General features: G+C 40.8%; 2 protein-coding genes across 2 annotated transcripts; both read left to right on the top strand.

Annotated features, from left to right (window-relative positions):
• The first annotated feature begins 5,568 nt into the window (after positions 1-5,568).
• Positions 5,569-7,506, top strand: LOC148104363 (uncharacterized). The gene is made up of 5 exons (XM_087838352.1): positions 5,569-5,620; positions 6,425-6,769; positions 6,919-7,023; positions 7,105-7,139; positions 7,387-7,506. Exons 1-5 carry the CDS (start codon positions 5,569-5,571, stop codon positions 7,504-7,506), a joined length of 657 nt encoding a protein of 218 aa, XP_087694478.1.
• A 2,918-nt stretch (positions 7,507-10,424) lies between these two features.
• LOC148104364 (T-cell surface glycoprotein CD8 beta chain-like) lies at positions 10,425-11,381 on the top strand. Its single transcript, XM_087839412.1, has 4 exons — positions 10,425-10,467; positions 10,614-10,952; positions 11,131-11,238; positions 11,356-11,381. Exons 1-4 carry the CDS (start codon positions 10,425-10,427, stop codon positions 11,379-11,381), a joined length of 516 nt encoding a protein of 171 aa, XP_087695538.1.
• The last annotated feature ends 879 nt before the right edge of the window (positions 11,382-12,260 follow it).

Consider the following 12,260-nt stretch of genomic DNA (forward strand, 5'->3'; position numbering starts at 1 on the left):
TTCTTTCACTAAGTGACGCTCCCTCCTAACCTTGACTCAGACTATCACCTCGATTCCTTTGTTATTTCCTCTTGTGTTTATAAAGACTTGAGACTGAAAATGCTTCACTGTTCAATCCTTGTCTGCTATTGAGACATCTTCTCTGCCTGGTGTTCACAGCCCATAACAGATTGGTTGATCACGAACAATTCAAATTCACTTCAGTATATGTTAGGGGTGTAATTACACAAAATACATAAAAGAAACATATTACACTTGTTAGGGTCCGAATTTGGGGTAAACAATATGAATGGCAGTGTGAGCTACTCCTCAAAGAAGGTGAAGGAGGGTCTGAGATGGGAAACTCCAGCAGGAAGTTGTCAGGCTCTGGAGAGACTGATGTTGAAGTCTGACATTCAGGCAATCACTCCCTGCACTACACTAGTGTTTCTCTGTGTGCTCTTCTCAAGGCTGTTTCTGAATATTCCTGACATGCCTCCTATATTTACTGTTTAAATGAAAAATAGACATAAGAATACAAAGAGAAAGTCTAACTTCTTTTAACTTTTTAATAAAAAAAGACGTTGTATAAAGAAAAACAGTAATCAAAAACATGGGGACATTAATAACAGATTAAAGTGTCTCTCAGCTGACAACCTTGGATCTTGCTTCACTCCCAGACTTCCACTATGGACATTATAATGACTGAAATAGAAGCATTACCTCTTGGAATCAAATGCTGCTGTTCGCTGCTATGTGGCTGGTGTGATCAGACACCTTGTACAGGATATACACTATACAGACAAAGTAACTGGACCACCTTAAACCTACAGGAGGTCCTCAGCCATGCCATGAATATACTGGTGCATTGTTTTGCTTAGTTTTTGCTGATGTTAATGCCACAGGACGTTGGAACCCTGCAGTCACTGAGTCAGCAGAGCATCAGCAGCTTTTACACATTAGGCTGAGGTGGAGGTGATACGCCCAGCCACCGACACTTTGTAACCTTACATGGTCTGCACCTTTATAGGTGAGTTGTTCTGGTTCCTAGATGCTTCCGTTTTGCAGTAATACCACTTTCACCATTGTGAAATATCTAGGAGGGAAGAAATTTCACAAACTGACTGTCAAACTCGGTAAACTCTTCAGAACAACCCAATCTTTCTAAAACATCTGAAGGGCAGACTGCTGGGTACTTGATTTTATTCACCAGTGGTAATGAGATTTTCAATGCCTGTATTTAAAGATTAAGCACTGTGGCCCAGTACATTTGTACATATTGTGTATATCTGACAAAATGAGAGTATTTGATGCCCTCATCAATAAAGCATTTTTCCCACTAAAGGATTTTGTCTGCCCCAATCTGATTAAACTAGCAAACTTTTAGAAGCCATGAACCATTGTGAAAGATTTTTATTTTTAACAAGATGATTGACTGCCTGGATTAATGTATTATTGGGGACATGCATAGATGTTTCTAATAAGTACTGCATGTGCTGTGAATTGCAGTTGACCACATGATGGGGCTCTTCCTGATCAGTAAGCAGTTCAACTGTTAAATTCTACTATTTGTTTAAAGACGATTCAGTTAGTTCATTTGGAAGAGCTGCTCAGAGCATACGTGCTCCTGTGTGTCAAACAAATCTAAATGACGTCACCTCTTGCTCGAGGTAAATCAACATTATTATTATTATTTAAATACACTACTGCGTAGGATGGGAAATGATAAGACTTTAGGGAGTCCTATTCAGAGAAAGATAAAGACTAATACTGTTTATAATTATGCAGGCTGACATGTCACAGGGACTGTTATTGAATATTAAGTTGTGCTCGTTGTTTGTTCCAGGTTGGATCTCTGTCTTAGCCTTAGAGTTTCACTATGTGGAGGTTCAGCCTGGTAACGCAGTCACACTGCAGCGCTCCAACCTTAGCATTTTTGTGTTTACTTCAGAATAACCAACAGATTCAACGCTAGCTGGATCTCATCAATTATCAGCCCTGAGAGCAATGTGACTTTCTATGAAGGATTTCAAAATGGCAAATTCAGCATGACATCCAACATCTCTGTGCTATTTCTTGAGATCAAACAAGTAGATTCAGTTGACTCCAGGCTGTATTTCTGTGGTGAGCTGAAGAATAAAAAGTTAATAGCAAGCAACTTTTTATCGGTAGGGTTTATTGTACACAGTCATAATGCACGATGTATCCTGAAACAGAAAAAGAGGACGTTAAAGAGACCCCAAAATAGTTTTTTGTATGGGTATTGTGACTTGATCTCAGAATTCTTACATCCTTGAAGGAGGAGTTGGCCGTCCGATTGGGGTCTGGAATGTGGGGCCTCCCTGCTGCTGCGGAGTCGGGGCGGTCTGCTTCTCTCCACCCCAGGGAAAAGGGTAACATTACCTGGGTCTGGGTGCAGTTTCCCCCTCCATGGGCAAGGGTACCTAGACCCGGGGTATGGAGTATGCTTGGGGAGTGTGATTGTGTGTACAGTGTCTATTTATGTCTGTCTCCACGTTGGGTGAGTGTTGAGTAATTGCATATGAGAGCATGAGGGTGGGAATGGATGTTTGTATCTGTGTGTGCCTGTTTGTCTGTGTCTATATGTCAGGTTGGGTATCAGACGCCACCTCTCTAGGGACATCTCAGGCCCTCCATGGTATGGAGGCCTATCTCCCCCCCACCTCTCCCTTTGCCAGTGGCAGACGCCCTCAGACATCGGTGCGTTGGTGGTTCTTTGTGTCCGGGGATGGGCGTCCAGGTACACACCAGCTCACTCCTGGTGGCTGCTTGTCGGGGCCTGGAGCCTGGGGCTCGCTCGGGCCCCTTCGGAGGTGGGGTGCCCTCGGCCTCTCGGCCTGGGGCTCGGTCACTCTGGCACAGCTGGCTGCCGGCGGAGCTCACGGGCACGTCACTGCAACCCCCCCTGGCTTCTGCTCTGCGGCTGCTGAGTGACCCCTCATCTGGGACTCTCCTTAGCTCTTTGCGGGATACTGGCGCGGCTGCCCCTCTGTTGGTCTTCCTTGGTCTCCTTTGCTCTTGGGGCCTCTGGATGTCTGGAGCCTTGATCTCCTCCATACCTGCTTCAATCCCTGGAGGACGGGGCTGTGGCTCCCCACACCCTCTAGCAGATCATTACATGAAGAAACCTTTTAAATACAAGCGCGCTCACGCTCACAGGTGTACACATGGGTGCTCACACACACACAAACTACACCCTTTTTGGCTGCCACCTCAAAGAACACTGTGTGCTGTCGATCTTACGTGCTGCACAATAATGTTTAATATTTAGTATTTACTGTCATATTCACATAGATCATCGCGATGATGTTGCTTATTATATTGCTCTCTTTTTCTTTGCTTGTTTTCTCTTTTTTCTTTCTCAACAGGTGATCCAGGTGATCGATATATGTAGTTTTTGTCTGTTTGTTGTGTTGGTTTTTGGTTTTTGCCCCTTATCACCATTCCTCTTCCCCGCTCTTTTTCTTTCCCCCAGTCAAGTCTGTCCTGTGTTCAGCAAATTAAATTAAAATAAACAATAAAAGCAAAGGTGAATCAAATAGACCTAATACAGCAAGGCTGGGATGGTCCATTTGGTAAAGAAAATCCGTTGGGCATCTTTCTTCGCCTTTAAACAATAATTCTGATGGCAAAAGAACCAAACGGGACAGGCAAAAAAAAAAAAAAAAAGAATTCTTACATCCTCTAATTTTTTTTTTTTTTTTGGGGGGGGGGGGGGGGGGGGGGTTGTGTGTCCAAGGTAACAAACAGGTCTGTTTACATCTGCCTGTTTAATACTTCATGAGTCAGCCTTTCCTCTCAGTTCAGTTTTAACCTGGATTGGATCAGTTTGCATACATACTAATAAGGACTGTGTATACTGTCAGTTATGGTTGATATGATCATGGAACTTCTTATGGTCATATTCCCACGTAGCAAAATCGGTATGGCCCAGATCTGGCCCACACAATGTGCTTACACATGGCCCACATACCGCAAAGAATGACGGCCCTTTGGTGGCCTAGATCTGGTTTGCCAGAGGTGGCCCACACATGGGCCAGCACAAGACCAGTTGCAGACACACTGGTGTTCCTGTGCTGGCCCAGAACAGTTTCAGCTCTGGCCCCCAAGGTCAGCCTAATGTGTACCTTAATCAAGCCATGTAACAACAACATGTGACAGAACATAACAGTGCAAAAGTAACATGATGAAATTCTGTTCAGACAGTGAATGGACTGGTTCTTATATAGCACTTTTCTACTCTCGCAGATTACTCAAAGTGCTCTATACAACATGCTACATTCACACACTTTCTCTAAACTGAGTGCTTCCTAACTACATTCACACTCTTGACACGCAAACTGGAGGAACCAGGGATCAAACCACTAACCTTCCAATCATTAGGTGACCTGCTCTACCTCCTGAGGTACAGCCACTCAGTGAGTAAACCTTCACTAGGTTTTGGATAAAGTGTACACTCACAAACCTGTTAACGCTGCATTTGAAATGTTGGCTACCATAGCAGTATAGTATTGCAACACAGCATTTGGGTCTTCTAACTAAAATAGGAAAATAGGAACATATAAAGTGCCATCATTGCCAGACCTGGCCCACATCTGGTTGACATACACCCTGCCATGATACCAGTCAGTCAGAAGTGCCAACTTGATGCCGGATCTCGGCCAGACGTGTTTTCTATGAGCCTGGGCCACATAACCCAAACCATAATCGGGCCAGATGTGGCATGCCATCCCATAAACAGTGCTATCCACGCCAGACCTGGCACATATCTGGATGAAATACCAGTTACCATGCAGCCAGTCAACCAGCAGTGCCGGCTTGACACCAGATCCGGGGCAGACCTGTCTGATATGTGGGATGAAACTGTTACTCTGTTCAGAGACAGTGGAGACTGAGTTGGGTTAGTTAGAAGTGCTGCTCAGACTGTGTTTTTTCCTGTGTGCTAAACACACATAGGCCAGGTCACATGCTGGTGGTTAATTACCTTCACATTATTTCACTGAACTCAAGAGTACAGGTCACACCTAACTTCACAAACACGCTTCACTGCTCTCAGTTATAGTAAGGTGACACGTGCAGAGCCTTTAGTCTGCTAATTTTTTGTGTGAAATTAAATGTCAAACCCACACCACGTGAAAGTGTCACAATAAGACACATTTGAATCTACAAAACCTTTATTTTTCATTCTTGTAGTAGGTGGATCACAAAAATTCATCCAGTATGAACCTGGGCAGTTTAACTGTTTTCCTTTTACTGGTCAGTGATTAATCATTTCCAAGTCAATGATTAAAATTACTGTCAAAGCTGTTGTTCTGCAGCAAAAGCACAGGGTTATAGCAATACTCATTCAAAAAAACAACTTATTTTACCTCAAGCAAATCTTTTCCTACACCTGTGGCACACCCTGAAAAACCTCCAGACACTCCGATGGAATTCAATAATGGAACTGATGTGCACAGCATTTCAAAAACGACAGGTCATTAGAAGACACTGAACATCGTTTATTGGTAAAGGGAATTCAACGATGGTATTTGGAAAAGCTCTGTGGCTCATTATAGCAGAACTAAGATGAAGTGGGGTTTGGAATTAGGACAGGACCCTCCAGAGTGTGGTGTTAAAGGTAGGATGGAGGCTTGGCTGGAGCACTGAAAGACTTGGAGGGTCCCTACGAAGAAGGTTGCAGGCAAGAATGAAAGATGAGCAGTGTGACTTTAAGTACACAGAATGGAGGCTGACTGACTTGAAGAAGGCGGGCAAAAAGATGATTGGACTGGAGCAATGATGTCAGCATTGAGTTTTACAGTGTGGGAAAGTGGAGGTGAGATAAAGAATAGACCAGCAGCCAAACAAAGAGTAAGCAAACGAGTGATTAAAGAGCTTACTTATTGAAATTACACTTAACTTCATGTCTGTAGACAGATGTGAAATGAACAGTCTGCACCAAAACTTGTGAACAGTAACAAAACCGACTGAATAATGACTGTGATAAATATTCGACAAAAAAAACAACAAAGAATATTTAATACTGTATAAATTTACTGACACGTCTCTTGTAAACAGTTAGCCCTTTACCCTAAAACTTTACTTACATGAAAAATTGTATCAAACAGGATTTTTCATGATGCCCAGTTTTTCTTACTCAGTGTCAGTTTGCACTCGTTCTCCTAAAGGCACCGTCACTGTCAGTCTGACGAACTGCACATATAAAAGGACAGCCCGCCTCTTTACCTACAGATCACTTTTACTGAAGCACAGTTCAGTTAGTGACATTGAGGTGGTGCTTGTCTGAATGATGAACATGAAACCAGTTTTACTCTGCACCTTCAGTAAGAACATCTATCACTTTTTTACATTTACTTCTATACAGTAATCCAGCAGAACTGAACCTTGCGTACATGTCATTAATGCTCGTTGTTTGTTGCAGGTTGGATCTCTGTCTTAGCCTTCGAGTTTCACTCTGTGGAGGTTCAGCCTGGTGAAGAAGTCACGCTGCAGTGCTCCAACCTTAGCAGTTATCGTGTTCACTTATCCTGGTTCAGAAGTACCAACAAACCCAATGCTAGCAGGATCTCGTCTATGGAAAGCTCTGATAAAAATGCATCTTTCTATGAAGGATTTCAAAATGGCAAATTCAGCATGACATCCAACATCTCTTTGCTGTTTCTTGAGATCAAACAAGTGGATTCATTTGACTCTGGGCTGTATTTCTGTGGCGAACTCAAGAATGAAATGTTTATAGTTTTTGGTGCAACAAATTTAAAGGTTCAAGGTAAGATTTTTTTTCTCTGTTGATTCATTAACAGCATAAATTGAATTAGGATATGTACTATTTTTAGTACCTGTCAAAAAACTACAGATACTCATATTTATTATTATTTATTTTCATTAACTATTGTAAATTTTTTCTCTTTCTTGTAGAAGGTAGATCACAAAATCCATCCACTATGATTCTGGGCAGTTTAACTGTTTTCCTTCTCCTGGTCATCATTGGTCTGATTATCAAGATCAGGAAATTTCATACAGGTATTGACTTATTTAAACTTAAACTAAACATGCAACAGTTTTTAGTGAATAACTAACTGATGCAGCTTTTCTATTAAATAGCTCAAGACGATGGACAGAATCCACAACGCAGTGAGGTAATCTGTTTAAACTGTAGATTCAGAACGATTGATTTATATATTGTCTGATTCAATCATTCATTGATTAACATCCACCGGTCACCAGCAATCAGTCTTGAATTAGGTTTGAGTTATGTTGCTGAAAATGTACATTTTTAGAAACTAAAACATCCACACATCAGTCTACACAGATTACCTCTGACCTAGTGGATGTTAAGAGATAAATAATGTGTAAGATTAGTGACTTTGAACATTTTCATTACAGAATGTGGACTCTGATGTCATGAACTATGCAGCACTGAATTTCCCTCACAGAGCAAAAATCAGAAGGTCTGTACCACAGAGAGAGCTGGAGCCAAATGTTGTGTACGCTGCTACGAGATAGACTCACAGGAAATGCAATACAAAAGATCTCTCACACATGTTGACATTACTTGAGAAAAAAACATTGTCACTGATGGTTGATGAGGGTGGAGCTAGTGAGGACTTTGATGTATATCTTAGATTATATTACAGTGAAAGTGAGTGAGGCTCTGCTGTATTGAAATAATAACACAGGTGTAGTTTGCCTTGTTTGAGAGAAAAAGAGAGCAACTGTGGTCTGACAGTCAATGAAAATCTCATCTTATCTCTGATGCTAATTTTACAGACATTGTCATTGAGCTTTTTACAAGCATGTAAGGCCAGACTCTGCATTGGCTTTTTTTTTTTTGGTTGTTTGGTTGCTGCAAAGCCTTGCCACTGTGACATCCACCTGCCACAGCTACAGACTCTTCTGTGGGCAGTTAAAGCTCTAATTAATTTTGAACTTGAATCTTAGTACATAAATGCATGTATATAATCACACACAAAATCTCATTAAAGCTGAAGCAACAGACTTGCAGGTTGTAATAAAACAGACGTCACCAAAATGTGTTTGAGTTTTTTTCTGGTTTGCTTACAACTTATGTGTAAAACTGAACTGAACTACCAGTCTGTATGAGCAGATATAATATCTTTACTGATGAATTGTGGATGATCCTGTCGCTATTGTAAACTCCATGTATAGAACCTCACTGTTATTTTTTTAATAGCTTCCAAAAACTGGAATTTCAGAATAACCTTGCCATCAAAGCCTTTTTCAATTGAGATGGCATGAGCAGTGAGTCCAGCCTGGGTGATCCAGTCATCCAGGACGATGGTGACAGGAGGGCAGGCAGATGAAGCTAGACGGCAAAAAGAGCATGAAACTGTAGCTTGTGATGCACAGCAATGACCAGCGTCCAGGTAAGTGAGAGTGCATCCAGGTTGGAGAATTGGAGATCCATGAAAAGACTAAAACACAAGGTAAACATAAACTAGAACTTGAAGCACTACGAAACCTGAAGTCGGAGCACTAACGTGGGTTAGCAGACAAACTTGCAAAGACTATTTGTGTGCACGGGTCTTAAGTAGAGCCAGCTAGAATCACCAACAGGTGTGGACAACAGGTGAGATGATGAGGGCTCCGCCCAGAGGTGGAGACCACGGCTCTGTGGAAAAAAACTGCCATTCACCCAGACCGTGACAAGGATGTCCTGGTCCCAAAAGCACAGATGGGAGTTGTCCCAACTATATTTAGCTAGCATCTCTTCACCTATTGTAGCATAATTTTTCTCTAAAGAGATGACTTTCCATTTATCTAAAGCCAAACTTGGCAAACTGTGATTTGATTGCCGGGCTTCCATCCCTGACTGCTTCCCATTCCACATGGCACTCAATACGATATCTGTCCAGTTTATGGGCCCACAGAAGTGTGGGTTCATGTCACTCTTTTCGGGCTGCATCCAGATATGCAAAGTATATGTGTTTCCCTTCGAGCTCAGCATCAAAAACAGCAAAGTAGCATCCCCGGGTCAATGATTAAAGTCAGTGTCAAAGCTGCTGTTCTGCATCAAAAGCACAGGGCTGTAGCAATACTCATTCAAGAAAGGACTTATTTTACCCCAAGCAAATCTTTTCCTAACCTTTTATGTAAAGCCAATGACCTCAGAAAAACAGTTCAACGAATGAACATGAAAGCAACCATGGTTAAGAACAATGTGAATTGCTTAGTATGAGTACAGCCTTCTGTTTGCCAACAACAACAGTCAACAGTGTTTTCCTTTCCTTTCTTTTTTCTAAATTCATTTAGTCAAGTTTTAGGATAAAATGCATAAAAGTGATTTCAGTTTACTTTTAATTATGATCAACAGTGACTGTAAGAGTGAAATACAAAGTGTGCAGCTTTCTTTCCATGAACATGCTACAGATTGTGCCCCTCCACCCACCATCTTCCGCCTTGGTGGCAAAACGGTGCATCAGCTAAACTGAAAGCCACAGCAAGATGAACATTAAGCTCTGCATTAAAACCACATGCAAATAAGCTGTTGCTTTCGCACAAACGCTTAATGTCTTTCTTTTTGGCTGTTTAGATCAACAGATTAATGCATATAACCAGAATTATATGCATTAATCTGTTGATGGTCATTTAGCTGTGGCACCCCACCATAAGCCATCGTCCATTGCCCAGACTTCCCCACAGTTTGAGAAACATGGCAGTGGGATAATGCAGCATGTCACAAATTTCATATGATCTTGGACTGCTTTCATCCACATGACTTGAACGGTTTCCACAGTCTCCAAATATCAGACATGATTCCATCATTAAATCTGCAGCAGTGAAATGATGCTGCCTTAACGTGCATGAGAGACTGATTCTAGCAGCTTGCTGAATCTATACCACAGCAATGTTACCACAAAGGCGGGTGGGGAAGTGTGGGGTGGGAGTCCTACCAGGTAAGGTATCCCTAATAAAATGCCAAGTAAGAGTATTTGTATTTGTATGTATAAGAAAGAAACTACTCATAATCTCGTCAGTGGTAAATTTATGTATTTATTATGATTTTGTTAAACTAATTCCAATCTTTTATCTTCTGTCAAATCTGTTAATGCATTTTATTTGTCTTCTACTTATATATTACAGGAAAACTGTGCTTGGAAAAAAAATCTTGTAAAGACTTGATGACAGTGTTGGCCTCAGTCTTGGTACATGCTTTAAAAGTCTACAATATTACATGCTGGGACGGAGCTTCAAAGCAGTGAGATCACCATCCAAAGAAGTGGTGAAGGTGTTAACAATGCGTGTTACGAAACAGGCAAAACACACCTCATTCATTTTAGTGCTCCTGCAGATGTTTGTGCTGCAACATTTTGTGGGCAAGTTATTGTATCTCAGTGGCGAGACAGATAGAAGTTGTTCTTTATTGAAACTTCCTTGGTGAAGCTCAGTTATTAAGAACAGCGATGAGCTTTATTATGAGAACAGCTGTACTTCTCTTCAGCCTTGGTAAGTACTGGCAATGAGTCTCCAAATGAATTCCATGGGTGAGGGTAATGTTTTACTTAATAACCAGAAGAAAAGCTGTTGAGGTCTAATAGTATCTGTTTTGGTCTTAACAGCTTAGAACTACATTTCTTTGCTGTTTGTTTCAGGCTGGATCTCCCACTCAGATTCTCAGACTGTGGAAGTCCAGCCTGGAAAAAATGCCACACTGCTGTGCTCCAACTTTTCCAGTTTTCCTACTCACACAATCTGGTTTAGACTAGTCAACCAAACCTCGCCTATTTGTATTTCATCAATTTATAATTTTGCTCAGCCCAGTGTTCTCTGCAACGGAATTGAACGTGAAAAAGTTGAATTGACATCCAACATCTCGACTATATTCCTCAAAATCAAACAAGTGGATTTGTCTGATTCTGGGTTGTATTTCTGTGGATATTATACAAACGGACACCCAGTGATCGTCAACTCAACATATCTAAAGGTTCAAGGTAAGAATGATGTAACATTTCATATGAGAGTTAACCACAGGAAACAGATGTGTGTCTTGCATCAATACAGTCAGATTGTAATGCAGTACTGTGAAGAGGTTGGATCACATTTGAAGAATTTTTTCAGTTTTTGCACAAAATGTGTTATTCAAGTCAAATGTGGGCATTTCTCTTGTAGGAGGAGCTGATGAAACAACTAACCTGACGAGCTTAATTCTGACCGCTGTGACTGTTGTTCTTACTAAGGTCATCATTTGCCTTGTTATCAAAATGAGGCTTCAGACAGGTACTGTTCAAAAAGTCGTTCCTATCTCTTCATGTTTATTTAAAAAGTCCACTTATGCAATTCAAAGACATAGTCAAAGACAAATCTATAAGAAACTTATCTTGTTTCTTTTTACAGAATCTAGTATCCAGCCTGAGAATTGATTTTTTGTTTTTTTCATCGAATCACCTAAAAGAAGAGGAGAATCAGTCTTAGTCATGCTGCAAATACAGCAAATTAAAATGCAGCCCACATCCTGGACTGTCACATTCCTGACCAGCCATCTGACATTTATAGTTATAATTTTACAATGATGCAAGCTGGACAACAGAGTAAACAGATGATCAGTGCATTAGAACATATAGTTTATATCTTAAATATAGAACAGGATACAGTGCTAAAAAAAATGGCTTAAATCTTTTTATCAAGTTTACCCTTTATAAAACTGTTCCATCAGAATATTGACATTTTGGATTTAAACGTTCCCAACACATGTAGCTGTAGCCTGTATCTAACATGTCTGTGGCCAGAACACTAACACTGTGGCTTCAAAATGTCCTCAGTTCAAACCTTAAACAGTGACATCTTAGTGGCTGCGTTTATACTTTATAGCTATAGTCATTGTTTTTCACCTCCTAATCACTTTGTAGTAAAGGGTGTTCTTATTTTTTCCTCTAACTTAGAGAAAAGATTATATATACACATACATACATACATATATATTTAAAGAATCAAATCTTTTCATTCACTCCCAACAGCTAGACTGTTTTATGGTCACTTCTGTTATTACCTGTAGTCTGTGCACTTATGTGGTGTGTGTATTTAAACAGGCTAAAGGTATCTCAAGTTAAAAATGGTAAGTTGTGAATGTAATGGAAAAGATGATCGTTTGACCATGTTTTCCTAAATTTAACGTACACTGAGAGGGATACCCAAATTACTGGGGCTACAGATTAGTACTCTGTTGCATCTAGATTGGAACCTTGCAGTGGCCAGGAGAAAAAAATTCAGCTTAAACTTAGAAAAACAGGCAGAAGAACATG

Source organism: Neolamprologus brichardi, chromosome 3 (genome assembly GCF_056152115.1).
Source record: "Neolamprologus brichardi isolate AB-2024 chromosome 3, ASM5615211v1, whole genome shotgun sequence".
In the NCBI taxonomy this organism is placed as follows: Eukaryota; Metazoa; Chordata; class Actinopteri; order Cichliformes; family Cichlidae; genus Neolamprologus; species Neolamprologus brichardi.